Source organism: Emys orbicularis, chromosome 12, assembly GCF_028017835.1.
Source record: "Emys orbicularis isolate rEmyOrb1 chromosome 12, rEmyOrb1.hap1, whole genome shotgun sequence".
Lineage (NCBI taxonomy): Eukaryota > Metazoa > Chordata > Testudines > Emydidae > Emys > Emys orbicularis.
This window is the reverse complement of record NC_088694.1, coordinates 16,394,282-16,420,796: the sequence shown is the minus strand read 5'-3', so window position 1 is coordinate 16,420,796 and position 26,515 is coordinate 16,394,282. Positions and strand designations below refer to the sequence as shown.

General features: G+C 44.1%; 1 protein-coding gene across 1 annotated transcript in view; it reads right to left on the bottom strand.

The window, feature by feature from the left end:
- Positions 1–18,438, bottom strand: part of PEDS1 (plasmanylethanolamine desaturase 1) — a 34,848-nt gene extending 16,410 nt beyond the window's left edge. The window contains exons 1-2 of the mRNA XM_065415020.1: positions 18,138–18,438; positions 11,620–11,739 (exon numbers count right to left, since the gene is read on the bottom strand). Of these exons, the coding sequence (XP_065271092.1) occupies positions 11,620–11,739; positions 18,138–18,438 (421 nt within the window). The remainder of the gene's footprint in view (positions 1–11,619; positions 11,740–18,137) is intronic.
- Positions 18,439–26,515: the final 8,077 nt, after the last annotated feature.

Below are 26,515 nucleotides of genomic sequence, written 5' to 3'. Positions count from 1 at the left end.
CACACTGGGAGTCTCATTCAGTTCAATCCAAAAGATTCAAAAAGCAAGTACTAGAAGGATGGAAACATCTCCTGAGATGCTCTCTGTCCCCTTAGAGAGGAACTGACAGAAGTTGGCTGCATTAAAGTTTTGTCTCTTAAGGCGTGTATTGGGGAATTTAGAAACAAGAGTTACATCTAAGAAGGTACTGTGACGTTGTGCAGTCTATATGGTTTTATAAAAACATGATAATAAGTGAATATAATGTAACTGGGATATGCTTCATGCAAAAGGTCTCTTGTAAGGTATCATTACAAAGCTTATAATCTACTGAGTGTGATCATCCTATTTGTATAAATGTACCATTCTTGTATCTAAAACTAGTAATATAAAATATAACTGAGGGCCTACTGTAATTATGCAAAGTGTGGGCCATTAATGGTGGTTTGGAATCTTGATGACTCCCATTAACAAGGACCATTGTCTGCAGATGGCTGTGTTTTGCCTGTGAGTCTTCCTGTATATGTGTGTGCTGGCAAGTGGGTAATGAAGTCTTGCAGTGATATGTGATCATGTCACCTGAACTGGAATCCATTTTTAACCTGGTGTTTTTCCAGTGAGGGGGGGTGGTGGAAACCCAGAGGGACAAAGGGTTCCCGCCTTATGCAAAAGATGTATAAAAGGATGGAACAGAACAAAGAGGATGAAAGGAGCCATCATGAAGAATCCCCTAGCTATCACCTGACCTGGAACAAGAGCTGTACCAGGGGAAAGAATTGTGCCCAGGCCTGGAAGGTGTCCAGTCTGAGAAAAAACTTACTGAAGCATCTCTGAGGGTGAGATTATCTGTATTCAGTTTGATTAGACATAGATTTGCGCATTTTATTTTATTTTGCTTGGTGACTTACTTTGTTCTGTCTGTTACTACTTGGAACCACTTAAATTCTACTTTCTGTATTTAATAAAAATCACTTTTTACTTAGTAATTAACTCAGAGTATGTATTAATACCTGGGGGAACAAACAACTGTGCATCTCTCTCTCTATCAGTGTTATAGAGAGTGAACAATTTATGAGTTTACCCTGTATAAGCTTTATACAGGGTAAAAAGGGATTTATTTGGGTTTAGACCCCATTGGGAGTTGTGCTAAAGACAAGCACACTTCTGTGAGCTGTTTTCAGGTAAACCTGCAGCTTTGGGGCAAGTAATTCAGACCCTGGGTCTGTGCTGGAGCAGACGGGAGTGTCTGGCTCAGCAAGACAGGGTGCTGGAGTCCTGAGCTGGCAGGGAAAACAGGGATAGAAGTAGTCTTGGCACATCGGGTGGCAGCTCCCAAGGGGGTTTCTGTGATCTAACCCGTCACAGGTACCAGAGGGAAGAAGTGCCCAGAAAGATGGAAAACAGCCTGTCAGACACTGTAGCTTGAGTTACAGCCAGAAGCTGCCAGCAAAATCAGCTCGGGAGCCAGACACTAAACACAAGGATCGGCCACAGAAATTGGCTCATAAGCAAACAGCTATCAGATAGAAGACTTGAGCAAAACAACCCATCCCCAGTTCAGCAAACTAAAGAACCAAGTTTCAACTAAAGAAAAAAAAAAAAAAAAAAAACAGCAACAAAACTAGCTTGCTTTGGATGTACCCAGCTACCTGGAGAGCCAGATGGGATTGAAGTGTGAGACCTTCTTCCTATCACACTTACACATGCACTAGTCTAGAATTCTGTTTAGAACTGAAAATTGATGGTTATACAGAGGACACTGACATAGGAACTCTACTGTCTCTTCAGACAAACGATGGCAGCATGCGGACCCCAGTGCAGGCTGGTATAGTAGAGGATGCTGCAGGAGAACCAAAAGGGAGACTTCCCCCTTTGCTAAAAAGACCCCCCTCCCCCCAGCAGTTCACCTCCTGGGTGGCTTGGTGTGTGGCAAGAGACTTTGCTCACTAACACTCTCTGAAGTCTCTGGTTCCAATCGAGCAGGATCAATGCAGCCCTTTGCAGTACCACGCAGTTTACTCTGGAGGTCCCTTTTGGAGGATAACATAATACTCAAATATACCTTAAGGATCCTATGGTGCGCTTCATACAAGGCCTGTGTCTGCCCCCTAGCGTGGCTGTTCAACACTCCCTCCGGCAGCACTAGCTAGCACCTCCACCCCAAAGGTGGCAGCATTTCAATGGTGCAGTATGTGTAGGGCTCAAGGTAAAGGGCCCAGTTTTATAAAATAACGTACATTTCTAGAGTACCTTTCACTTTGAGGGATTCCAGAGCATTCAGCTACATACTTATAAGAATCATTGCACCTGTCTGCAATGCAGCTGCAACAGTACTGAATGTGGGATTTTCTAACCAAGACATCTATTCTTTCAGAACAGGCTATGTACATATGTTTACACTGGTGTGATTCCCAGCTTGGGTTAGACACACTTGTGCTAGCTCTAATGGAGTTAGTGTGCTCACATGGGTATGTAACTTGAGACAGCGTGGAATTCAATGCATCTACCTCAAAAAGATGAAGGGATAAATTTCCTGTCTACCAAGATTTATACTGCGCTCTTCACTTGGATATCCAAGCACCTTATATTCTAAAAAAAATACATTAATTTCTCTTAATCCTGACAGACTTCGAACTTGTTCTAGAGTCAACATAGATCATACTTGATACTTAGGTAACATAAGAGTTAAGCAACCTTTTTTAAGGTAACTAAGATAAAAATCAACTTTTACAACAAAGCAGCCAATCAGTTAAGGTTTTATAGCTAATCACTTTTTTCTGCACAGAGGAAAGAAATGGAGAAAAACTATCAATCTGGATTCAGTTTATCTGTCAAGTTGCAGTCTGATGACAATATTAATAAACCTCTAAAACACAAAGATAACACCAAATACCACAAGTCAGCCCTAAAGGTACAAAAGATTTTAAGTTTCATCTGCATTTGTTGTTTTTTTGTGTGTTTTTTTGGCTGCTTTATGACATACTGAAGGCCTGAAAAACAAGGGAGAAAACCCATTTACAATGTCAAGACCGGCAAGTCTCGTCCTCTCTAGTTTTGCAGTAGGGCTTCTTACATGGAGAATGGGTGGGGCGGGTGGGGGGTAGAGAGGGGAGGTACTGTCTCACAATGTAGTCCAAGGTCTCACTTTAACTGAGGGTTGGTCTACACTACACAGTTAGGTAGACATAATGCAGCTTACATCGACCTAATAATGTCAGTTTCTACAATCTTCCTCCTGCGGACGTAATTGCCCTGCTACACCAACATAATAACTCCACCTCCATGAGAGGCGCAAGGCTTACAATGATGTAGTTAAGGCATTGCAGTGTCTGTGTAGACACTGCCTCCCTTACATTGGTGGTTGGCTGTCTTGTCAATTCCACAGCAGGAGCTGTGAAATTGACAAGTAGGCCTGGCAACTAGAACTCAGCCTCCTCCTCTCCCTGGTTGACTTACTTTTCTAGTGTAGACATACCCAGAGAGGGCAGGTGTATTAAGTATTTGGCAGAGACATCCATGCCAGTATGCAATGGAGTTAAATAAAAGTGTTAAAAACCCCAGAGTTTTAAATAGTCTTACTCAATACCACTTCCCCTTCAAACGGCTCAGCTTTGTCTCACAATGAGACTTTTTACAGCTCTCCAGTCACTAGAGAGAGATCCACAGCAAACAAGACCTGAACTTCTAACATAAAAGCAAGCAGAAGCCCACACACACAACCCCCACCCTTTAAAAAAAAAAAAAAAAAAAAAAAAAAACAGAACAAGCCTCTCAGGCCATCTGTGCACATCAGGAAAGGCCAGGATTAGGCACATTCCCAATTCTCCTTTCCTCTCCAGGTCACCTTTGAGCAAACAAATACAGAATCTTTAATTCAGAAATCGTTCTGAAACCAAACAAAGTTCTTGGCCAGCCTCTCTCCCTGCATGAGACTCACATAGCATATGATTTGGCACAGCACATTACAACATGCCAAGTCAGATGATATCTAATAAAAGCATCTGCTCAGATCGCCCAGGCAAATGACTGCCTTCGTGACAGCCTGCACACACAAGATCCAGGCCCCTAGAGTTGGCAGTGTTTCTGGAGTCAGTGAATGTCACTAAATATATTTTAAGTAAATTCAACAGTAAAAAATAAAGGATTTTTTCCTACCCTGTAAGGCACTGACAGAGAGGGAGTGTAATGTGGCCATGTAAAGTATGCCTGCACTGCAGCTGGGAGCATGCCTCCTAGACTGGGGAGACAGACACTGGCTAGCTGCACATGAGCTAGAGAGCTGAAGCGTGGATGCTGTGTCTTGGTCTCGTCCTGAGTTCGGACCCAAGAGCTGAACAGGCTTGGACTTGGGTGGTCAGCCTGAACCACTGTCAGTGCTGCAACATCCGCACTGTGATTTTTAGCGTGCTGTTTTAAGTGGAGTTAGCACGTCTGTCTTATCTCCAGGCACTCTGAACCTCATGCTCAAACACACACTTTGCAAACGAGCCCGAAGAAGGGGCACCAGAAAACTAATGACAAGAAAACTATTAGTTACTACTGCAGCAGCTGTTCTGGACCTTTAATATTTTACAGTTAAACAGGTTTTTGCTAGTTTCCCATGTTTTCACCTTCACAGGGAATAACTCCTCCCACTTCTTTTGTTTTTACATTGAAAAAATGTAGCGCTAGTGAATGGAACCTTCAGCCAGAACTCCAGTTTACCCACAGAACAGATACAGCACAGGCAGCAGCACTACCTGCTTCCCCACACAGCCAATCAATTCATCTCACCCTTGAAAGGCCCTCTCCGATCTCCAAAACCCATGCAATTTCACTAGCAAGAAAAGAGGCAAATAACTCAGTCAGTGGATGCTGTAATGCAATGGCCATCCACTAGAAATGGACTGAAACCCCACAATTCATTTCACAGGCTAGACAGGTGGCAAGGAACAATTCTCTCTACTGATCAGTGTTGGATTCAAACAAATGACAGGTAATATTGAATCTAGCTCAGGATTCTCAATTAAACATTCAAGACCTCCAGTGACACAGCAGTAATAATGGAGCTTTCCACTGTTACTAATTGCTTCAAATCATTAAAAAAAATTTAGAGCTTTAAATTAAAACTTTTAAACACAACAGCAGGTTCATAACATTAACACACACCAATCCATGCCACCTTTTGCAATAAGAGAACGAGATAACTCCTGCTCTTCAGCTCAAAGCCCTTTGGGTTTTGCCAAAATGACCCCTGGGGTAACCCTTTATCAGGGACAGAGATCATCTAAAGCAGGGATTCAGGCACTCAGGGGGTCTCAGACCAGCCATTTGTGCAGGGATGAATAATTCTCTACATTCCCATACTCAGAATGACATTATTCAGAAATAGAACAACTATAAAAAAGTCAAAGAATCCTTGACTATGGACCAAAAGCAACCTCAGGATCAGCAGGTGCACTCATTTAAGTCAATATAAAATACACCTGCTTACTGTAGGGCTGAATTTGGCCTTAAGTGTTTAATGTTTTTTTTAACAAGACAAGGTTGGGGAAAGCATATGAGGGAAATTAAGTAACCCTGGATCAAATGAAACACTGATAATCTCCCTCTCCAGAGGAATAATATTAGAGCATAGCGTCTTTGTTTGTTGCTGTGTGACATTTATATTACTTTATTGCACTCATTTTTGAATAGTTTATCAGCTATTTCCACACTACTATATTTACACAGAATCCAAATTCTGCTACTTTAATCATTCACTGCTATTTAAACACTATTATCAGTGAATTGGCTACCTTATCAGTTAAGCTAGTAACTGGGACAACCAAGGGCTCAGTCTTTCATCACTGTTCCTTCTGAGAAAAAAGCCGGCTGGGAACAGATACTATGGGTTAAACACAGGGTGGATTTGATTTAAAATCATGGATTTAAATCACTAGTCAAGACGACTCGATTTAATCATGGATTTCTACATAAAAGTGCATTCTTGTTGGCTGTTATAACCTTAATACATATTCTTCACAACTCAGAGATAGATGTAGGTTTCATTTTTAGAAGGTACACACTATACATTTTTTAAGTGATTTATTTTGAAAATTTTCAGATTAGTTTTACAGCTATATCAGAAAATGAATGATTGTTTGGTTATTTCATTTACCAAAGGTAATTGAAGCAGATATTTATGAAGTCATTGGGAGTGAACTACCTCCAATTCAACAGGTTAATCATTAATATTTGGAGGATTTTCTTGCCATGCTGTATTAGGAGGAGGACATCACCAGACAGACATTTAAATTGTTTTAGTTAACTAAAACAACAGCGTTATGTATTCTGAATGTTTTTCTTAAACAGCAAACATATAATATTTTAACAAAACAAGAATATGAATTTTTGAATTTAGTTAAACATTCAAGTTTTTTAAAATCAGGTTTGTTTTTGTTAAAGTTGTTTTTAATTAAAACAGTTAAATGAAATATTTAAAAAAAAATTACAAAATCGACATTAGCCAGGTCAATATGAGAAACTTAAAATATTGGCTTCTGCATCTAACTCAGTCATCTTCTCTTTCATTTTCCTGTTTGTTCATAACGTGGCAAAGAAAAACAAGCTTTCCTGCTTTTCCAGGTCCCAAACGATTTCTCAATTTGGAATGAATTAGTCCAAAGTAAGAAAATATTCTTTCTACACCAGCAGAAGAAGCTACTGCTGTTAAAAGTGAGATTAACACTTCAACAGTCTCTGAATCCAAGTGCTTAAGTCACTGATGTGACTTTCTTTAAATCATCATCAGCAAACATATATTTCTTGAATGGTTCTTATTTCCAAACTGGGTCTCTTTTACGGCCTGCTGCCATTATAGGTTTTCCCTTCTAGTGAGAGAATGGTATGGTAGATCTCAAATCAATGAAGGCTACACTCAGAAAGACCTCAAGACTTCTGGAATATGCTGCTCAAACAGTTTCACTTTTGTTTCTAATGCCTGTCCCTCCTTTTTCACATTTATCTCCAGACTTCTCCTTGTCCAGACCTATTCCGCACCCAACACTCTTCTATTCATGGAACTTTTTGAAACTTTGCACTTTTAGAGAGATTGACTCTGTGTACACGAATTTGAGGTCTGTTATTTCTCACCTATATATATTATGTATTTAAAAACATTTTTGCTGTTAACAAGCATGTTATGTCTGGAGACAAATCCACAGTTTGAGAACTGCAAAACTAAGCATCTCTGATGGTATCTTCTAGACTGAGCACTGAGTCCCATTGGGTAGATAGAAAGATTAACCTAAATAATCTATACAGAAGTCCCTGGAACCCCATAAAATTGGGTCCCTAATCCATGAACTATTGGAATTCATTTACAAAACTTTTCTTAAACATTACATGAATATATTGTCTCATACTATAGAATCAGAATTTATAATCCCTATTTCATGATGAGATATCTTTGCACTAGAATGTATCTTTAGATAGGTTTTTTCCTTAAAAAGCATTTTATCAAAATAACCCAATTTAAATAAAAAAATCCGATTTTTAAAAAACCATTGATTTTTATCCACCGTACTTAAAAATAATTGCCGACTTCTTCCCCTATCTATCATCTCTTGATCATGGGATAATTCCCATGCAAGATGTCATTCTCTCTTCACCACCATCCCATAAATGGGAAACAGAGAAGGGAAGAGGGGCAACATTCTAAAATTTAAGTAAATCAGGTGGAATAATTCATAGTGAAAGGAGAAAAAAAAAAACCCACCAAAATGAGCAAAAAACAAGTTTAAGAGCCACTGAGAACTGGCCAAGCAGTCTTACTGCTCAGGTTCAAGGAGCAAGCAATATCCAATAGCTGTCATACTTGCTTGGTATCCTATAATAAGTAACACTGCTCACACTGAACAGGGATTTAGATTCCCATCCGCCACCCACAGGCACAATGTGAAACATACAGCTCACATTATATTTATTCAAGGCTCCTTCTCAGAGAGCAAGCATATTAGAAAGCACAGCAGCTGAGAAGAGTTTAGGGTATTCATCTTCAACTTGTGACGTTGTGCAGTCTATATGGTTTTATAAAAACATGATAATAAGTGAATATAATGTAACTGGGATATGCTTCATGCAAAAGGTCTCTTGTAAGGTATCATTACAAAGCTTATAATCTACTGAGTGTGATCATCCTATTTGTATAAATGTACCACTCTTGTATCTGAAACTAGAAATATGAAATAACTCTGAGGGCCTATTGTAATTATGCAAAGTGTGGGCCATTAATGGTGGTTTGGAATCTTGATGACTCCCATTGTCTGCAGATGGCTGTGTTTACCTGTGAGTCTTCCTGTATATGTGTGTGCTGGCAAGTGGGTAATGAAGTCTTGCAGTGACATGTGATCATGTCACCTGAACTGGAATCCATTTTTAACCTGGTGCTTTTCCAGTGAGGGGGGGTGGAAACCCAGAGGGACAAAGGGTTCCCGCCTTATGCAAAAGATATATAAAGGGGTGGAAGAGAACAGAGGGGAGAGGAGCCATCATGAAGAATCCCCTAACTATCACCTGAGCTGGAACAAGAGCTGTACCAGGGGAAAGAATTGTGCCCAGGCCTGGAAGGTGTCCAGTCTGAGAAAAAACTTACTGAAGCATCTCTGAGGGTGAGATTATCTGTATTCAGTTTGATTAGACATAGATTTGCGCATTTTATTTTATTTTGCTTGGTGACTTACTTTGTTCTGTCTGTTACTACTTGGAACCACTTAAATCCTACTTCCTGTAATTAATAAAATCACTTTCTACTTAGTCATTAACTCAGAGTATGTATTAATACCCGGGGGAGCAAACAACTGTGCATCTCTCTCTATCAGTGTTATAGAGGGCGAACAATTTATGAGTTTACCTTGTATAAGCTTTATACAGGGTAAGAGAGATTTATTTGGGTTTAGACCTCATTGGGAGTTGGGCATCTGAGTGCTAAAGACAAGCACACTTCTGTGAGCTGTTTTCAGGTAAACTTGCAGCTTTGGGGCAAGTAATTCAGACCCTGGGTCTGTGTTGGAGCAGACGGGAGTGCCTGGCTCAGCAAGACAGGGTGCTGGAGTCCTGAGCTGGCAGGGAAAACAGGAATAGAAGTAGTCTTGGTACATTGGGTGGCAGCTCCCAAGGGGGTTTCTGTGATCCAACCCGTCACAATGCTCTTTTCTATTAAATTAATAAAGCAGTTACTGTAAAGCCCATGTTTATATTTTTCTTTACCATTCATCCTTAGTATATGGTACAAAAATCACACACTAGAGGAGGCAGAAAGTTACCATTTTAGGGACGTTTGTTAGCATCATGCTTTGTTGAGAAACCAGTATTTAACCTACAGTTTGTCAGATAGTTAGGAGAACATACAATCTAAGCTAAGCACTATGCCAAGGTAGCATGCTCTCTCTAATCCTTTCTCTGATGATTCCCATTACAGTCTCCATGCAACACGGAATCACAGTGGCGTTCTTTTGAAGCAATCTCATTCCACTAGAATGCTGACTCTTCAAAGCAGATATATTTGGCACCTGGGGATGCTTTTTGCCCTCTGTATATTGGGCAGCATTTCAAGTTGTTAAGAATGCAACTTGTTACATGGAGCCCAATTCTATTAATATACCAGAACCACCTTCAACTCAGTTTTGTGTTCTGTTAAATCCACACAACATACATTCCATCTATGGGGTTGAATCAGTCCCTATAAATTGAGGTTGCCATAAATAAGTTATGAGATTGAAATACTTGATTTCTTGTTCTGCTTCATGATAGGCAGAATTACTATAGCAGGAGTTCACTACAAACAGCTTCCAACACATCAGATATTAAAAATAATTGCTATTCAGATTCATAAATCCTGTATGCTATGAACCCTGAAAAGAGATAGTGAAGTAGCACAGCATATAACCTGTGTTGATGAGAACACATTTTACAGCCTTCCCTACTGTATTCTCTTTCCCTACTATTTTTAGTTACTTATTTGGTAGTTTTTTCCCCCAATTTGAGGACTCACACTTGGGTTTTTTCATAATTCCTTTTCCCCTCTGAATCTCACCATAATTTATCAGTAAAATTGTATTGATGATTGTAACAGAAAATAAAACAAAGTGTACAAGTTTTGCCAGTAGATCTCAGAGCACTTTAGTAAGGTGGATAAGCATCACTGTCACTGGTGTAACATCATGTGATACAACGTGAATGAGGAAAGTCTGGAAAAAAGGCAATTAGTAGTTCCAAACACAAATTTTCCCCAGAAATTCCCAAACTAGTCCACAATAGGTACAGAAAGTGATCAGGCCAGATTCTCTGCGGTGCTGCCTGTGGGAGGGGTGCCCCACAGGAGGAGCGAATTTGGCTCTTCACCAGCTCCAGTATAATTCAGAGCAGCCAAAGAACCCTCCATTCCTGCTGATAATATCAGGATGCAACAATGCTTTCAGCCAGAAGCCTCCTCTCCCAACACCTTCCCCCTATTTCAGGGCAGGGACAAGGGAACAGAGCAGGAGCCTGCTATGCATTCCCTTAAGCAGAAGCACCTCTCTGCTCAAGCAATCCAGTCAGCTTTCAACCCCTTTGTACCACCAGAGCGAGGCAAAAGGACTAGACTGTCCCTGGCAATCTGGACACCCATAAATGCAAATTGGGAAGATAAAGTAAACAGACCAGATTTTGTCTGGCAATCTGATCTGTTTACTTTATCTTTCCAATTTGCATTTATGGGTTTCCAGTCCAACACATTAATAACCGATCAAAAGTCACTTCTTTATGGATTACTTACAACAAGGAGACAGCAGAAAAGACCTGCAATCTCAGTTAAATGATAGAGTTAACATTTTGAAGGTGAAGGCCAGGTCTCAGATTCTGATACTCCTGACATGTCTTTATTTCCACATTTGTAATATAATCAGAGACACTAAGGAAGAGCGTATATCTCCAAAAGCCCAAATTTTACAGATGTCTGACAATTCAGAACCAAGATCTTTCTTTGTACCCACCTTAATATTAGGTTTCAGAGTAGCAGCCGTGTTAGTCTGTATCCTCAAAAATAACTGGAGTACTTGTGGCACCTTAGAGACTAACAAATTTATTAGAGCATAAGCTTTCGTGGGCTACAACCCACTTCTTCGGATGCATATTGCAATCCTAAAGACTTTCTATAGCAGGCATTTATTTAATGGATAAGTTATCCATACTAATTTTGTAACTCAGTTATTTATCTTTTGAACAATTGTCGTGTAATTATTTCAAAGAAATTTAAAAAAAAACGGGGAAAAAAATCTCAGAACAATTAGTGATCCTTCTGACCTCCTTTGTAAAATTCTTTGAGGTCCACTGATGAAGAGCACATACAGAGGTGAGCATTATTCTACAAGGCAAAGCCATTTCATCTACAAGACAAGAGCACAGAAATGGTTGGAACAACAGCCAGACTAGTGATGAACTTCAATTTGAAGTGGCACCCTACACTGAATATTTAGTTGCAGATACTCATTATCTATCTCCTCAATTAGGAGACAAGCATCTGAACAAATGCTTATGATCATGCATATACTTCAAGCTTCACAAAATGCATTTCAGTGACCAGGGAATGATGAACATTTATGTTATTACAATTCAATGTGGGATATGACTTCTACTTACATATCCCAACAATAACTGAGAGAGTATGGTCCAGGCTCAAGTAGGAGAGGAGATTGTAGAAGTTGAAAGAGATCAGACAGAAGCATAAGATGACACTGATCCATTCTTGCAGTCTTTTCCCTGTTGAACAAAAGAGGGCACATTAACAGTAATATCTGAAACACTTTGGGATTAAAAGCCAAGGTACTATAGTAATCTATTGCCTGTATGATTTGCTCAGTTTCTCCTCTTTCATGTTGTTTAGCAATGATGAGGCAGAAACTTATTTAGTGGTGGGAACAGTATATTCTGTCTCATGTCAGAGACACTCCTCCGCTATGCACCATTATTTAAATAAATAAATAAATAAAATAAAAATCAAGGACAGAAAAAACATCTTTCTGCATAGTTTTCAGTTTCCTTCTTGCAGTGTTCACTGTCTAGCCCTTCAGCAGCTTTGGTCTTGCTTTTGTAGCTGCCACACCTTTTCGATGCAGCAACAGGAAGCAGCACACCACTTCACTGCTAATGGCACATTTTCACTGTTGTCAGCAGGAGTGAAGTTCAGCCTCAAAGTGCTGATTTTCCTTCAGCAGGCTTCTTACCTTTCAGTCTTAGGAGTCTCAGATACAGTGACTGAAGTACCCTTTGTCCCCCATATCCATGTACAGAGGCTATTTTAAAACTGGTCATGAAAAGCTTCCATCATATTAGGGAAATGAACAGAAACTGTTTTTATATGTTTCACTTTCAAACAAGTACATGAATGACCAGAGAACGCATTTTCCTGTTATTCCTGTGCCGCATCAGAGCTGCTTTCATAACATCTTTATATGTGGCTCTCAAAGCTCTTTAGGCATTAAGCCCCCCAAACCTTCACGGCCTTATCTTTACTAGGAAAAAAACCCTTAACTTGAGTTAGTTAAAACAAGGGAGTTTAATATTACTTGCTAACTTGTGTGAAAACAATAAAGACTAGCCTCCCTGACAGCCTTTAACTGAGCCTGCTAATAAACTGCCTAATCTTCCCTAGGATTTTACCTCAAATTAGTCATCTCAAATTAATAACACCTTCCCCCCCCCAGTGAATGCCTGTGAGGCATGATAATTCTGAGTGTTAAACAGAGGCACAGACAGGTTAAATTGCTTAACCAAGGTGGGTCTGTGACAGAGCTGGGAATAGAGCCCAGGAGTCTTGACTCCCAGTCACATGCAGAACTTTGTATACAGTAGAACCTCAGAGTTACAAACACCAGTCAACCACACACCTCATTTGGAACTGGAAATACGCAATCAGGCAGCAGCAGGGGGGGGGGGGGGGGGAGTACAGTACTGTGTTAAACTACTAAAAAAATAAAAGGGAAAGCAGCATTTTTCTTCTACATTGTAAAGTTTCAAAGTTGTATTAAGTTAACGTTCAGTTGTAAGCTTTTGAAAGAACAACCATATTGTTTTGTTCAGAGTTATGAACATGTCAGTTATGAACAACCTCCACTCAAGTTTTTCATAACTCTGAGGTTCTACTGTACTGTGAAATAACAGGGCATACAGCTATGACAAGATACTCTGAGACATTTGGGAAGACACAAGAAGGTGCGGTCTAAGAATCAGTCATTTCAGTTGAATCTTGCTACAGTTCTTCACATTTCAACAAATGCTCACTCCTTACCTTTACAAAGAGGAAGCATGTGTTTCAGGATAGAATTACACTCTAGGAAGGTTCTGATTTGCAGGGAATCAGAGCTAGAAAGCATCCACTACTGGCTAATCAAGAGATACTTAAGTTTAGGACAGTGAGACACTATCTGATATGCCTTTGCTTCCTCAGACAAAATAAAAAAGTGAATTTACAATCTTTTAAAGTGGCCAGTAAGAATAACAGTTGATGTAGTTACTGGTCATGAATATTCTGAATATTCTACCAGATGTGAGAAGTCCCAATCACTCCCGCTTCTTAGATCTCATCTGCTCTAGCAACTCTCTCACTGCTGACAACAGATGTCAGCAGCAACAGAGCTGATCTGGTGCTGAACACAGTTTAACTGTAAGCATTGTCAAGTACAAGTTAACTCTTTTCTGAAAAGGTGCTGAACATAGTTAGCCACTACTTTTACAGATAAATCATGTTCAGCACTAGTTCAAATGTACCTGTTGCAAGGGAGGGATAGCTCAGTGGTTTGAGCATTGGCCTGCTAAACCCAGAGGTTGCGAGTTCAATCCTTGAGGGTGCCATGTAGGGATCTGGGGCAAAAAAAAAAAAGTTGGGATTGGTCCTGCTTTGAGCAGGGGGTTGGGCTAGATGACCTCCTGAGGTCCCTTCCAACCCTGATATTCTATGATTCTATATCAACCATCAGTACGGGATACTTTTTGTAGTGTAGAAAACAGTCAATCAGTGCCAACTTATGTTGAATACCTGTTTCCAATTGTTAGGGAAAACCTTGCTGAGCTGTATACGGAGGAGCAAAAAAAAATCATGGTGATCAAGGGTCTGGTATGACGAGCAGGGCATTTTGTTATTCTCCAGTAGGCTGAGTAATATGGCATGCCCAGAAAGCATTGCTTTAATAAGTCAGAAATAGACTTGGATGGGAATAAGAATCTTTAAAGGTAAACATGTCCTAATCTCACCACTGCAGAATTTTGTTCGGAGAAGGATGGACGTATCTAAATTGTATAGATGGATCCTGGGATAGCAGATGACTTTGTAAAAAGAGCAAAAGTCATTAAAGGAACACCAAAAAGAACAGGTTTTCAAAGAGGCAGAAGGTAACAATATGAAAGGCTGCTCTAAAAAGGCCTCCAAGGTACCCGAAATTAAAGTTAATTAACACCCACATTCCGCAAGGAGAAGCGGCACCCTGATTAGAAGAGCTAACTTGAGAGGTCCACAAGGAGCAATTAGTTGACAATGTGGGAAAGACCAAGGCACTTCTTCGCATGACCCAAGGTGTGTGACTAGAGCCCTGGAACTCTGCATACTAGGGATACTAAGACCACTTTCTTCATACTGACAACTGAAACCAGGAATATGGCTCCAATCTTGGCCAGACTTGCAATTGATTGACCAGAGTGCAAGTCAGCACTGATCACCTGATATTTATGGAACATTTGAACTTTAATAGTTGCCAAACAGAGAGGCATTTTACCATTTTTAAAAAGGATTATAGAAATAAGCCAAAGTGACATGAGCTGAACTGGAAAAAGGCACTCTTATTCCAGAATAAAAATGTCTACTTGTGAAGTTATAGCAGTATAGTTACGCCAGGAAGTTTCTCCATGTAGATATTCTCGATGTACCTAGGAACTATCTGTCATTCCCCCACAGTCATCATTCTAGCTTCATATTTGGACCCCCAAAGCATCAGAATATGCTTACTTATGGAACTTGCAGTGTGTTCCCACCAGTGCATAAAGGGTTCACACATTTAATTCCTACTGGCATTAGTGAGTTACTGGTATAAAACCCCCTACAAAATCCACAATATGCACTGCTCCCTAATTTTTATCTGTAGCTGAAGGTAAAGGTAGTAGTCTCATACTTCAGAGAGTAAACAGACCACTAGAGAGAGTAAGGAAGAAGTTCTTCCGCTATAAACCATCACAAAGTCAGCAAGGTAAATTATTGGCCATCTTCCTTTGAAGCCTAGGCAGTCACTGCTGGGGTTAGGTTAGCATACTTGGATTAATGGTTTGATCTTTCAGCACAGCTGTGGTGTGACCAATGTAGAGAAACAAGTTCAAGTGGGTATGTCACTTGAAATAAACAATCCAGAAAACTGAAAAGCTAAGACACTTAAATGCATTCACTGATATTCATGTTCTGCCTGTGTGTGAAGTTTATTTTTCCTAATCACCTCAAATCTGTGAGCTAAGCTGTTTTAGCTGAACTGCCATTTATGGCTGTTTTGCTGGAAACAGCAATAATAGGCACAGTTTCACTGAGTGCTGAAATATGTATTTTTTCTCTTTCTGAAGATTTAAGCTCTCATCTTAGGAGGAATCTGTTGGAAACGACAATGGCATCAAAAATTACTCTCTACCCTTCATTCCAAAGAAAGGATATATTTTTCTACTCATAGAAAGGAATATTAGGATGAGTTTCTGCAGCTATTTCCACTGCATGATTGCACACTGACGGTTAGGGCTAAAAAAATGACACGCAGCAAAGTTTGATAACGTGTATGAAAAAAATTAACCGCCCCGCCCCAATCTCAAAGCACTATATCACTAGTACATGCCAATGCCATGAATATTTCTGTTGATACTGCCTTGCCAGGAGACAAGACTTGAACTGCAAGACTGGGGTGCGGGAAGGGAAACAGTTTCTCTTGCTAGGCAACAGGGAAGGCTGCATGCTCTAGGGGCTGGAATCAGGGGACCTGGATTCCAGTCTGTCTGACTCAACTATTTGGCCTAGACAGCAAGTCATTTAGCTTCTCCATACCTCACTTTCCCCAATCTGTAAAATAGGGATACAGCCAACTATCTTTTCTAAGTGCTTTGCAATCTCTTTTTGAAAACGGATATGTAAGTGCTGGGTATTACTGATAAAAATAATAAATTCAAACAATTAACATTCATCTAAAGAGTACAGAAAAACCATGGAGTGCCTCGCATTAAGTGTATATTATTGCAGTTCTGCTTCAGATGAGTTCATTCCAGGTATCTTCACAAGACACACATCACACTGAACACAGATACCAAGTGTGGGACATTGCTGTTTCACAGTGTTCCCAAGAAGGATGACAAAAAAACCCTTTGATATGGGAAGTTAACAGTAACTTCCATGTCTAGATCTTGGGGGGGGGGGGGGGGGGATTTGTGTTGTGTTAGTAGTTTGAAGAATAAAAAGATCTCTCCTGTCAGCCTTTTCCCTCTGCGGACCTGGGAGAGACAACTAAGCTAGGTAGCTGATTTGCCACATGCTCCAGCCCTATGCCTCTCTTGGCATGCACAGGCCTTGCTGTCTGGAGCCAAGGAAGGCGGCGTTTTGCCTTTCCAGGCAGTAAGGAAATCGCCTAAAGCTCACTTAGCTTTGGAAAGTGGCTCTCTCAGGCTCCCAGCTTCACCCCGACTCTGCAGTCTTCTGTTGCCTCCCTTCCACTCGCTTTTTCTTCCCAAACCCTGTTCACTACCGAGCTTCATAATAACTTTTCCTTCCTGCCTGTCTCCCTCTTGGTCACCTCAAAGGGCCCTGTTGCTGTCACTGCACTTTCCTCAGACCGCCTCTCTACCCAAGCATCTGTTCTTCTCCCATCTTCTCCCATGGGTTCCAGACTAGTGCACTTACTGCCCCACACGCCCAACTGTCCATTCCACATCCATTATGGACCTCCATCACTGGACTTTTCCTGGTCCAAACACCCTAACCTGTGGTTTGACTTGACCAGTTGTGTGCCACATGGTGGCCCCTATGGAGCATACTTCGTTGCCCTGCAGAGTGAATTACAAGAAAACTGACAGGTGGCAGCCTGGTTTCAGCACCACCCTCCACTCAGACACACTCCTCAGACCTGACATGTTAAGTTCAGCTCAAATCATCAGCTGCTCCACAGAGAGCATGAGGGTCCAAGCCAGGCCCAGCCCTCCTCCCACATCCCATCCCCATGGGATTCACTTCAAGTGAAATTCCCTGTCTGGCTACAAAGGCATCAAGGCCATGGGGCTTCCTCCTCAGGTCTCAAATTGAGAAGTCAGACCCCTTGGACAAGTCCCTTCAAATGAATGCTACCAGTCTGAGAGCTTATGCCCTAGCCCAGGGGCTGGCAACCTTTCAGAAATGGTGTGCTGAGTCTTCATTTATTCATTCTAATGTAAGGTTTTGCATGCCAGTAATACATTTTAATGTTTTTAGAAAGTCTCTTTCTATAAGTCTATAATATAGAACTAAACAATTGTTGTATGTAAAGTAAATAAGGTTTTTAAAATATTTAAGCAGCTTCATTTAAAATTAAATTAAAATGCAGAGCCCCCCAAACCGGTGGCCAGGACCCAGGCAGTGTGAGTGCCACTGAAAATCCGCTCGTGTGCCACCTTCGGCACACGTGCCATAGGTTGCTTACCCCTGCCATAGGTTGCTTACCCCTGCCCTAGCCCAAGGAAAGAAGGGTTCATACCTAGTTACCTGCTTGATCCAAGGGGGAAAGAAACACCACTCAACTCTGGGGGTGCAGGAACAACTGAGGCTGCTCCCTCCAACATCTGCCTGGCCTAGGGGAGGGGGCTTGAAGTTGTAGCTTAGCCACCGGGGGGTTGGTGGGGAGGAAAGAGAGTGTTTTCCTGCTTGGGCATCACTTGGGGAAGAACAGGACTGCTTTCCCCCCAACCCTCCACGCAGAGCCCCCCTCCACTTCTATAACCCCCAGAGCAGAGCCCCCCGTTCCCCCATACCGCCTACACCCCCCCGTTCCCCAACTCCCCCGATCACCACGCCCCCTATGCCCCCCACCCACTCCCGGAGCAGAGCCCCCCATTCCCCGACCCCGCCGCGCCCCCTACCCATCGGGGCAGAGCCCCTGCCCGGTCCCCCCGCGCACCTGGGGAGTAGAGCTCCGCCAGCTCCCGCGCCCCGACGTGCTGGGCTCCCCAGCGCCGGCTGCTGCACTCGAACTCCTCCTGCGCGTAGACGGCCTCGGCCTCCAGCTCCGTGCCGGCCCCGTTCGCCTGGAGCCGGGCGCACTCGTCCCCGCCGTTCGCCATGGCCCGGCCTCGCCGCTCCGCCGCCGCCTGCTCCCGGGCCCCGGCCAGAGGCAGCGTGTCGGCTTCGGGCTGCGGCCCGGGCAACAGGGCTCCAGGGCCGAGGGAACCGCCCAGTGCGAGCGCTCGCGCCACGGGCATCGACACTAGCTGGGGCAGCCGCACTTACTTGCCTGCCGGGAGTCGCCGGCCAGAGGAGGGGGAGCGGGCAGCTACGCCCCAGCACCGCTCGTCCAATCACCTCCACTCCCGCACCGCCTTTCGGCCAATGGAAACCAGCGGTTGCTATTGTCTCAGCCAATGGCAAGACAGCAGAGGCCTTCGCATCTGGAGCACATCCTCTGCTCGCTGCATTAACAGGGGGCGGTGTATCACATCTGGAGACGCGCCATTGCACGGATGGTCTTCATGGGGCGGGGTTTCACATCTGCAGCAGCACCTCTGCCAGCTGAATTAACCCCGTGAAAGGAGCACATCTGGAGAAGCACCATTGCATAGATGCATTAATGGGGAGGGATTTCATATATGGAGCAGCATCTCTGCCGCCTATATTAATGGGGGAGGGGCACCACAGCTGGAGCAGAACCTCTGCCAGCTGTATTAACAGAAGAGGGGCAGCACAAGGCTGTAACTGGGGCGAGAGGGGCAGCTGCCCAGGGTGCAGAGTGGGCGGGGGTGCAAAAATGGGGCAGCGCAGGATAGGGCCCAATGGCATCAGTCATCCCTCCCCCCCCCCCCCGCCCCCAAAGGATCGGGCCAAGCAGCATAAGCCGGAGTCCATGGATGGGCATAGTTTGGGGGCAGGGGTGGCATTGTCCCCGCCCATAAAGAGACCGGTGCCGGGAGTGGAGGGGGTGGTATAGAGTTGCTTGTTCTCCTGCCAATACCTTTGCAACTGGACACTGTCTCCTGGTGCTGAATGTCTTCCCCTTCTCTGTTTGCTGGGTACCCTATATGGCAGGGCTGGCCAAACTTACTGACCCCGCGAGCCACCTATGACAATCTTCAGAAGTTCGAGACCCGGGGCGCACCTGACAGGGCTTGGGCCTTCAGCCCTGTTCTTGCTGAAGCTCTGAGCCCGGGCAGGTGCGCCCCGCAGGGCTGAATCCCTGAGACTCCCCCTCCCCACTGGGCAGAAGCCCTTACCCCACCACCCCTCTACAAGGCAGAGGTCCCGAGTTCCCCCCAACCCAGTCTGGTAGCTGGGGAGGACGTGGGGAGCTCTGCAAGCCGCATTTTAATGGTAAAGGAGTCGCATGTGGCTCACGAGCCACAGTTTGGCCACCCCTGCTATATGGCCAGCATCCTGTTTCCTATACAAGGGTGAGTGCCATGGGGCTAGGGACTACAGGGGAAGGGGGTGAGGTGGGGGAAAGAAGAAGTGGGGCTCCCCTGCTAAGCCAGCCCATCCTTCCCAGCACTGGCAGCCCACTCCCAGTCAGTTCCCCTGCCGCAGGTACCCCCTCCAGTGCCCTCCAAATATCCCTTCCCTTCAGCACTCCCCAAGTAACCCCCACAGTACACAGACACTCCTCTGACACCCCCCAAGTGCTCCCCGGGCCAGGGCCACCCAGAGGATTCAGGGAGCCTGGGGCAAAGCAATTTCAGGGGCCCCTTCCATAAAAAAAAGTTGCAATACTATAGAATACTATATTCTCATGGGGGCCCCTGCGGGGCCCGGGCCCTGGGGCAAATTGCCCCACTTGCCCCCCCCCCCGGCGGCCCTGTCCCCGGCTCCTCCTCCCCCTCTCCCAGGCAGTGTCCTCTATTTGGGAACTTGAAATATGGCAACCCTAGGGGTTGCTCCGTTCTCACAGCCTTCGTTTCCGGAGCTGACAAAAGCAAGTCCACCCTGCCAACAGCCACCTGCCCCCGGTGCCTGGGCTGGGCACTGGGCTTCATGGCCAAGCTCAGAGCTCGGGCTGTGTGACCACGAGCCCAGAAACCATGGAGCTGGGCCAGGGCAGCCAAGGGGAGCAAGAAGCGGTTCTGCTCTGCGCACAGGGAGTGTGGGGAGAGCGACCCGGCTGGAATGGCAGGTCCCTGGGCGGTGACCAGATGACCAGGCAGCTGAGAGGCGGGTGCCCAAGGGAAATGAGTACTGCAGGGCTCACCTTGGGAAGCATCTCATGCCAGCCAGGCTCCATGGGCAGGGGCCAGCTCCAGGGGGTGTCGCTGGCCGGCACCAGGCACCTTCTGGGCAGAGGCAAGAACATGTCAGGGGCACAGCTCAGAGCTGTACTGCCCACCCTGCCTCAGGAGCACCCAGCTGTGCAAAGGCAGCCGGCTTGGGGAGCAGGGCAGGGAGGGCTGCCAAGCAGCCAGCCTGCGCCCTGGCTCCCACAGCATGGAGAACCACAGGGCCGGGCAGCTCCCACCAGCTTCTGATCTGCCAGCTCCTCTGCAGAGACCCACAGTGCCAGGCCAGCTCTTCAGGCAGAGTACTCGGAACCTCTGTGATAAATAGGCAGCAATCTGGGGGGGGGGGCACATGATCCCGCATGTCCCCACCTCACATCACCTCTAAGGGGCACAGATACGATTACTTGCCCCGGATGCTAAAATGCTTAGGTACGACTCTGGGGCCAGATCTTCTAAGGGGGACAACCTCACAGCCAAAGACAAAAATCGCCTCTTACACTCAAAACCAGAGCTTCGTGCACACCTGTACCACCCTCATATTACCAGAGACAATATCCACCGCAGCTCCATCTTGTGGTGCACTTGGTCTATGACAGGCCAAAGAGTGATTCACACGTATTTCGTGGTTACCTAGCACATGAATATGACTTCTCAATGAACTGATTTGATGCCCTGTAAAGCTCATTCTAACCAGGAAGTGTCATATGTGTTAGAAATAAATTCAGATTCTCAAGTGTGTTTTGTTTAAGTTGCATCTTATACAGATTCTCACACAGGTTGTGGTGGCTGTAATAATCTTAAGGCCCAATCCTGCAACACAGTGAATCAGCGGCAGCTAAGGACACTCAGCATTTCCCCAGGGGTATTTAGCACCTTGCACGATTGGGCCCCATGACAAGACTTACTTCAGTTTTTCATTGCTAGATGCCAGAGCCCAGTGTTGAGAATTACATTATTTTAAGTTGAAGAAACCTTTAACTTCTTAATAATACAAGGCCCCCTGCCTAAAAGGCTTTTTTTTTTTTTTTTTTGGTACGTTTCATAGTGGTATCTGATGAATTGATACTTACGGACAGAGTTCTGACTTGTTTTTTGTTTGGGACTGATCCCAGAGGTTCCAACTAGAGCCAAGGGGTGTGTTGCTATTAACTTAAATGATAGCAGGATTAGGCCTTTGTTTGGTTTATAACAGAAAAGCCTCCATTTCGGGCTGGAGAAAGGTGGTGATTGATAGCCCGGAGATCAAAGTCCTTTATTTATCCACAAGATGGGTACGGAACAGGTGCTAACAGTGCCCACTTCCTACACACACTGCCCCAGCAAGTCACCTCAAACCTGACCCAAGGAATAGCCCAGTGGTTCTCAAACTGGGGGTCATGACCCCTCAGGGGGTCACAAGGTTATAACGAGGGGTCACAAGTTGTCAGCCTCCCCCAAGCCCCGCTTTGCCTCCAGCATTTATAATACGGTTAAATATTTTAAAAGTGTTTTTAATTTATAAGGGGGGTCACATTCAGAGGCTTGCTCTGTGAAAGGGGTCACATTCAGATGCTTGCTCTGTGAAAGGGGTCACCAATACAAAAGTTTGAGAACCACTGGAATAGCCTCTAGTGGTGAAAGGGGAGTTTAGTCTCCATGGCCCTTTCAGTACTTGGCCCGATGGCCTCTCTGCTGAGACTGATGACAAGTACCAGTTGTAATGTTGGGTTTTGTGATGTGATTTGCACTGGGAAATGGACAAAGAGCCACCAAATACAATTAATAGATGGATTTTTTGGTAATCAGTGTGACGTTGTGCAGTCTACATGGTTTTATAAAAACATGATAATAAGTGAATATAATGTAACTGGGATAGTTTTATAAAAAATTTGATAATAAGTGACTATAATGCAAATGGGATATGCTTTGTGCAAAAGATCTCTTGTAAGGTATCATTACAAAGCTCATAAGCTACTGAGTGTGATCATCCTATTTGTAGAAATGTACCACTCTTGTATCTAAAACTAGAAATATAAAATGTAACTCTGAGGGCCTATTGTAATTATGTAAAGTGTGGGCCATTAATGATGGTTTGGAATCTTGATGACTCCCATTGTCTGCAGATGGCTGTTTACCTGTGAGTCTCCCTGTATATGTGTGTGCTGGCAAGTGAGTAATGAAGTCTTGCAGTGACATGTGATCATGTCACCTGAACTGGAATCCATCTTTAACCTGGTGCTTTTCCAGTGAGGGGAGGGGGTGGAAACCCAGAGGAACAAAGGGTTCCCGCCTTATGCAAAAGATATATAAAGGGGTGGAAGAGAACAGAGAGGGAGAGAAGCCATCATGGAGAATCCCCTAGATAACACCTAAGCTGGAACAAAAGCTGTACCAGGGGAAAGAATTGTGCCCAGGCCTGGAAGGTGTCCAGTCTGAGAAAAACTTACGGAAGCATCTCTGAGGGTGAGATTATCTGTATTTAGTTTGATTAGGCATAGATTTGCGCATTTTATTTTATTTTGCTTGTGACTTACTTTGTTCTGTCTGTTACTACTTTGAACCACTTAAATCCTACTGTCTGTATTTAATAAAATCACTTTTTATTTAGTAATTTACTCAGAGTATGTATTAATACCTGGGGGAGCAAACAGCTGTGCATATCTCTCTATCAGTGTTATAGAGGGCGAACAATTTATGAGTTTGCCTTGCATAAGCTTTATGCAGGGTAAAACGGATTTATCTGGGTTTAGACCCCATTGGGAGTTGGGCATCTGAGTGCTAAAGACAAGCACACTCCTGTGAGCTGGTTTTCAGGTAAACTTGCAGCTTTGGGACAAGTGATTCAGACCCTGAGTCTTTGTTAGAGCAGACTGGAGTGTCTGGCTCAGCAAGACAGGGTGCTGGAATCCTGAGCTGGCAGGGAAAACAGAAGCAGGGGTAGTCTTTGCACATTGGGTGGCAGCTCCCAAGGGGGTTTCTGTGATCTAACCCGTCACAATCAGTATCTCTGGTTTTGGAATTAATTAGGGCTCTTGAAGTCTCTATGTTTACTATATCAAACCTTGTGACAAATGGGGAATTTTGGTAATAGTTTTACGATGCCTATACGTGCCTCAGTTTCCCTCTGTGTATTGCATTGCTGTGCACAGAGTGTAAAGGGTTAAAAAGCTGCTCTTGGGGCAGATAGTTGACATGAGGTGTTTGTGTTACAAAACTGTCTGTTGTGGTATGAACGAGTCGTTAAAGGTCTGGCTGAAACCAACCCAGATCAACGGAGGTTCCAGAACTGACTGACCAATTGACACTTCTCCGTAAGAAATTCCGGTGGGCAGAACATGTGAACTCAGCATGGGTCTGCAGAACAATGGACCAAGAGGTGACAGGAGGCTGGGATAAGACCTGGCCCTTGGGCAGACATGTGGGTTCACCTGGGACTGGAAGACAAAGGGACTGGGACCGAGAGAGGAAACCAAGAAGTTTTCTTGATGGCACCATGGCTCAAGGAAGTTCTGGCTTGTCCAATATGGACTATGTTTTAACCTTTGCTTCTCGATGCAAGGACTTTCTGATGCTGCATTCCAGTTGACTAATTAAACCTACTGTGTTTTGAAACAGCTGCCAGGTGTCACTGCAAAAACTTGCTGAGGTGCACTGATCCCTGAAAAGCGTAAAAGTCTCTGACCAGGCATCCATCTCAGTTGGACTTGCCAGGCAGAGCTCCTGGAGTGGGAAACAGGAGTGCTAGAACCCAGAGACTCAGTTTCAGAGGCATGTAGGACCCAAGGCAGAAGCCTGACTCTTTTGGCCAGGGGATACTTTGACAGGAAGTACACAGACTTCAGCCACCATTGCAAGGGCAAGCAACCTCATGCACGTGCCTGCTGACAAGTGGCTCAGCAGCCCCAGCCATGTGCACTCCATCATTGTCAGGTTCGAACTTTGGTGCTTTGCCAGCAACTGAATTGCACAAAGAGGGCTGACAGTCCTTTCAATGATGTTTATCCCAGATCTCAGAGGGCAGGTGTATGAGTGTGATTTACCTACCAGCACCCCCCACACCCTCGGGGCTGATGCCACATAGCAGGCTCTCCTCCTTTTGCACCCCCTGGTTATGGATGCGCCAGCCCTATGGTGGCTTGCTTCTTTTGCAACCTGGCCCTCTATCTGGGTCATATATAGTCCCCACACCTTCCAAAGTAAACCACAAGTCTTATAAACAGTACTCTGTCAACCTCACTTGGGGCCTTTGATCTGACTCCCGGATTCATAGTCCTTATCTCTGGTATCAGGGAATTTCAGTAGTCTGTACCCCTTGTTAGGGAGTTTCCATTCCACCTTCCTTGGTGGGTCAGCACTTCAGAGTCACTTGCCTGCTAGATGGCGTACTGGGTGAAGCTGGCTTATCTGCTGTCTGGACCCTGGAGTTCATTGCCTCAGGGATCTGAGGAGCCCTTCAAAGATTGCTCCAGGAGATAAAGCTTCAGCTGCATATCCCACAACATACGCATTCTTGTGGAGAATGAAAGGCACACAGAGCATCTGCTCAGTACGTGGGACTTTCCTAAACAGAAGAGGGTCCTGCTGTGTCCATCTTTCAATGCAACCAGCTCATCGCAGGATAGGCAGAGCTTGAAACTTGCAGGTTTCAAATCTGCCCATGTTGAGAAGCTCTGTGCAGGGATGTCTGTACAGGGGGGCCTGACTATAAATAGTCCTGATGGGTTGACAGAGATCGTATGTCAGAGAATCAGAAAAGTTCTTGTGATTTTATGAAGAGTCTGATTCATTTTGCTAGCACAAATATTCACACACATATTTCATGAGTCCAAATGGAGGCAGGGCCTTAGCCCTTTTGAAAAATTTAGTTATAAATGTTCTTTCTGCAGCTAGTCACTAGGTGGCAGTATGAGCTCAGCCACTGCACTTTAAAAGCAGTGGGAAAAAAAGTCCCTGAACTCTGAAGTTCACTAAGGGCTTGTTTACACAGGGACAGTGAGGAATGTTAAGGTGAATCAACTAAAGGTGTGGAGTCAATGCAATGACTTTGCTTGTGCTTAATGTGATTCTACTCCAAGAAGATTGTTCAGATTCCGCCCAATCACAGCACGAATATTAACTGGAAACCAACCTCTTCTGGGTAAAAAAACAACCCTCGTTATATGTATGCAATGGTATAAAGTGCATATATTTCAGTAAAAAGGACATACCTTGCTAGACCGGTGGGGACCAAAATCAGTCTTGGACTAAGTAAGAGGCAACTTCTCTGGGCTTCAACTGAAGTTGCACCCACTTACACGAGAGAATGAATTTCAGCAGCAAATTGTAATTTTTTAGCCCAAATCTTACTTTTTCTTTCAGTTGTCAAACTCCATATAATTCTTTATATGTATTTCAGATCTATATATGGCTCTTTAAAAATGACAGCTCCATTCTGTCAGTCCTGATCAGTACCAAACCAGTTTGCACATAAAGTGGAGAGTAAAAAATTCAGTTAAAAAAAAAACAGATTTCAGCTTCTAGCCTCTCTGTGGGTGTGAATTATTTATTATAAACATTGCCAAAATAACAGGATTTTAAACACTTTGTAGAATGCCTTGACAGCATCCTTCTAAAATACTTTATCTAGCCCTCGGTAGCTGTCCATTAACAACTGTGAAAGCACAGACAATGTGCTAAGGCACAACACTGAGAATGTCCCTACCCCAAAGAGATTACACTCTAAAAAGGATTATCTGATCTATCTAGCTTTATAAAGCACCCAATCATCACGGTATCATATCATTCAGCAGAGTGGCACCAGCTATATACGGTCACTTTTCTCTTCTTTATGCGCCTGTGCTGAGAGGTGAGCACTGGAAGGGTAAGAGAATTTCATCAGACTCCAGTCAGAGTGAGGTTCATTGCTGGCTTTTCATGATTATTGGGATGTGAAGGTGAACATGATGGCAGACATAGTTGTTCGCTGGTCAAGATGTGGAAGTGCTAGAGCTTGGAGGCCACTTTCTCTGGCTCATTCCACTCATTTGTACCATCTCTGTGGGCCTCTCAGTCTGTGTGGCACAAAGAGAGCAGAGACAGCCCCCAACTCCCTAGCCGG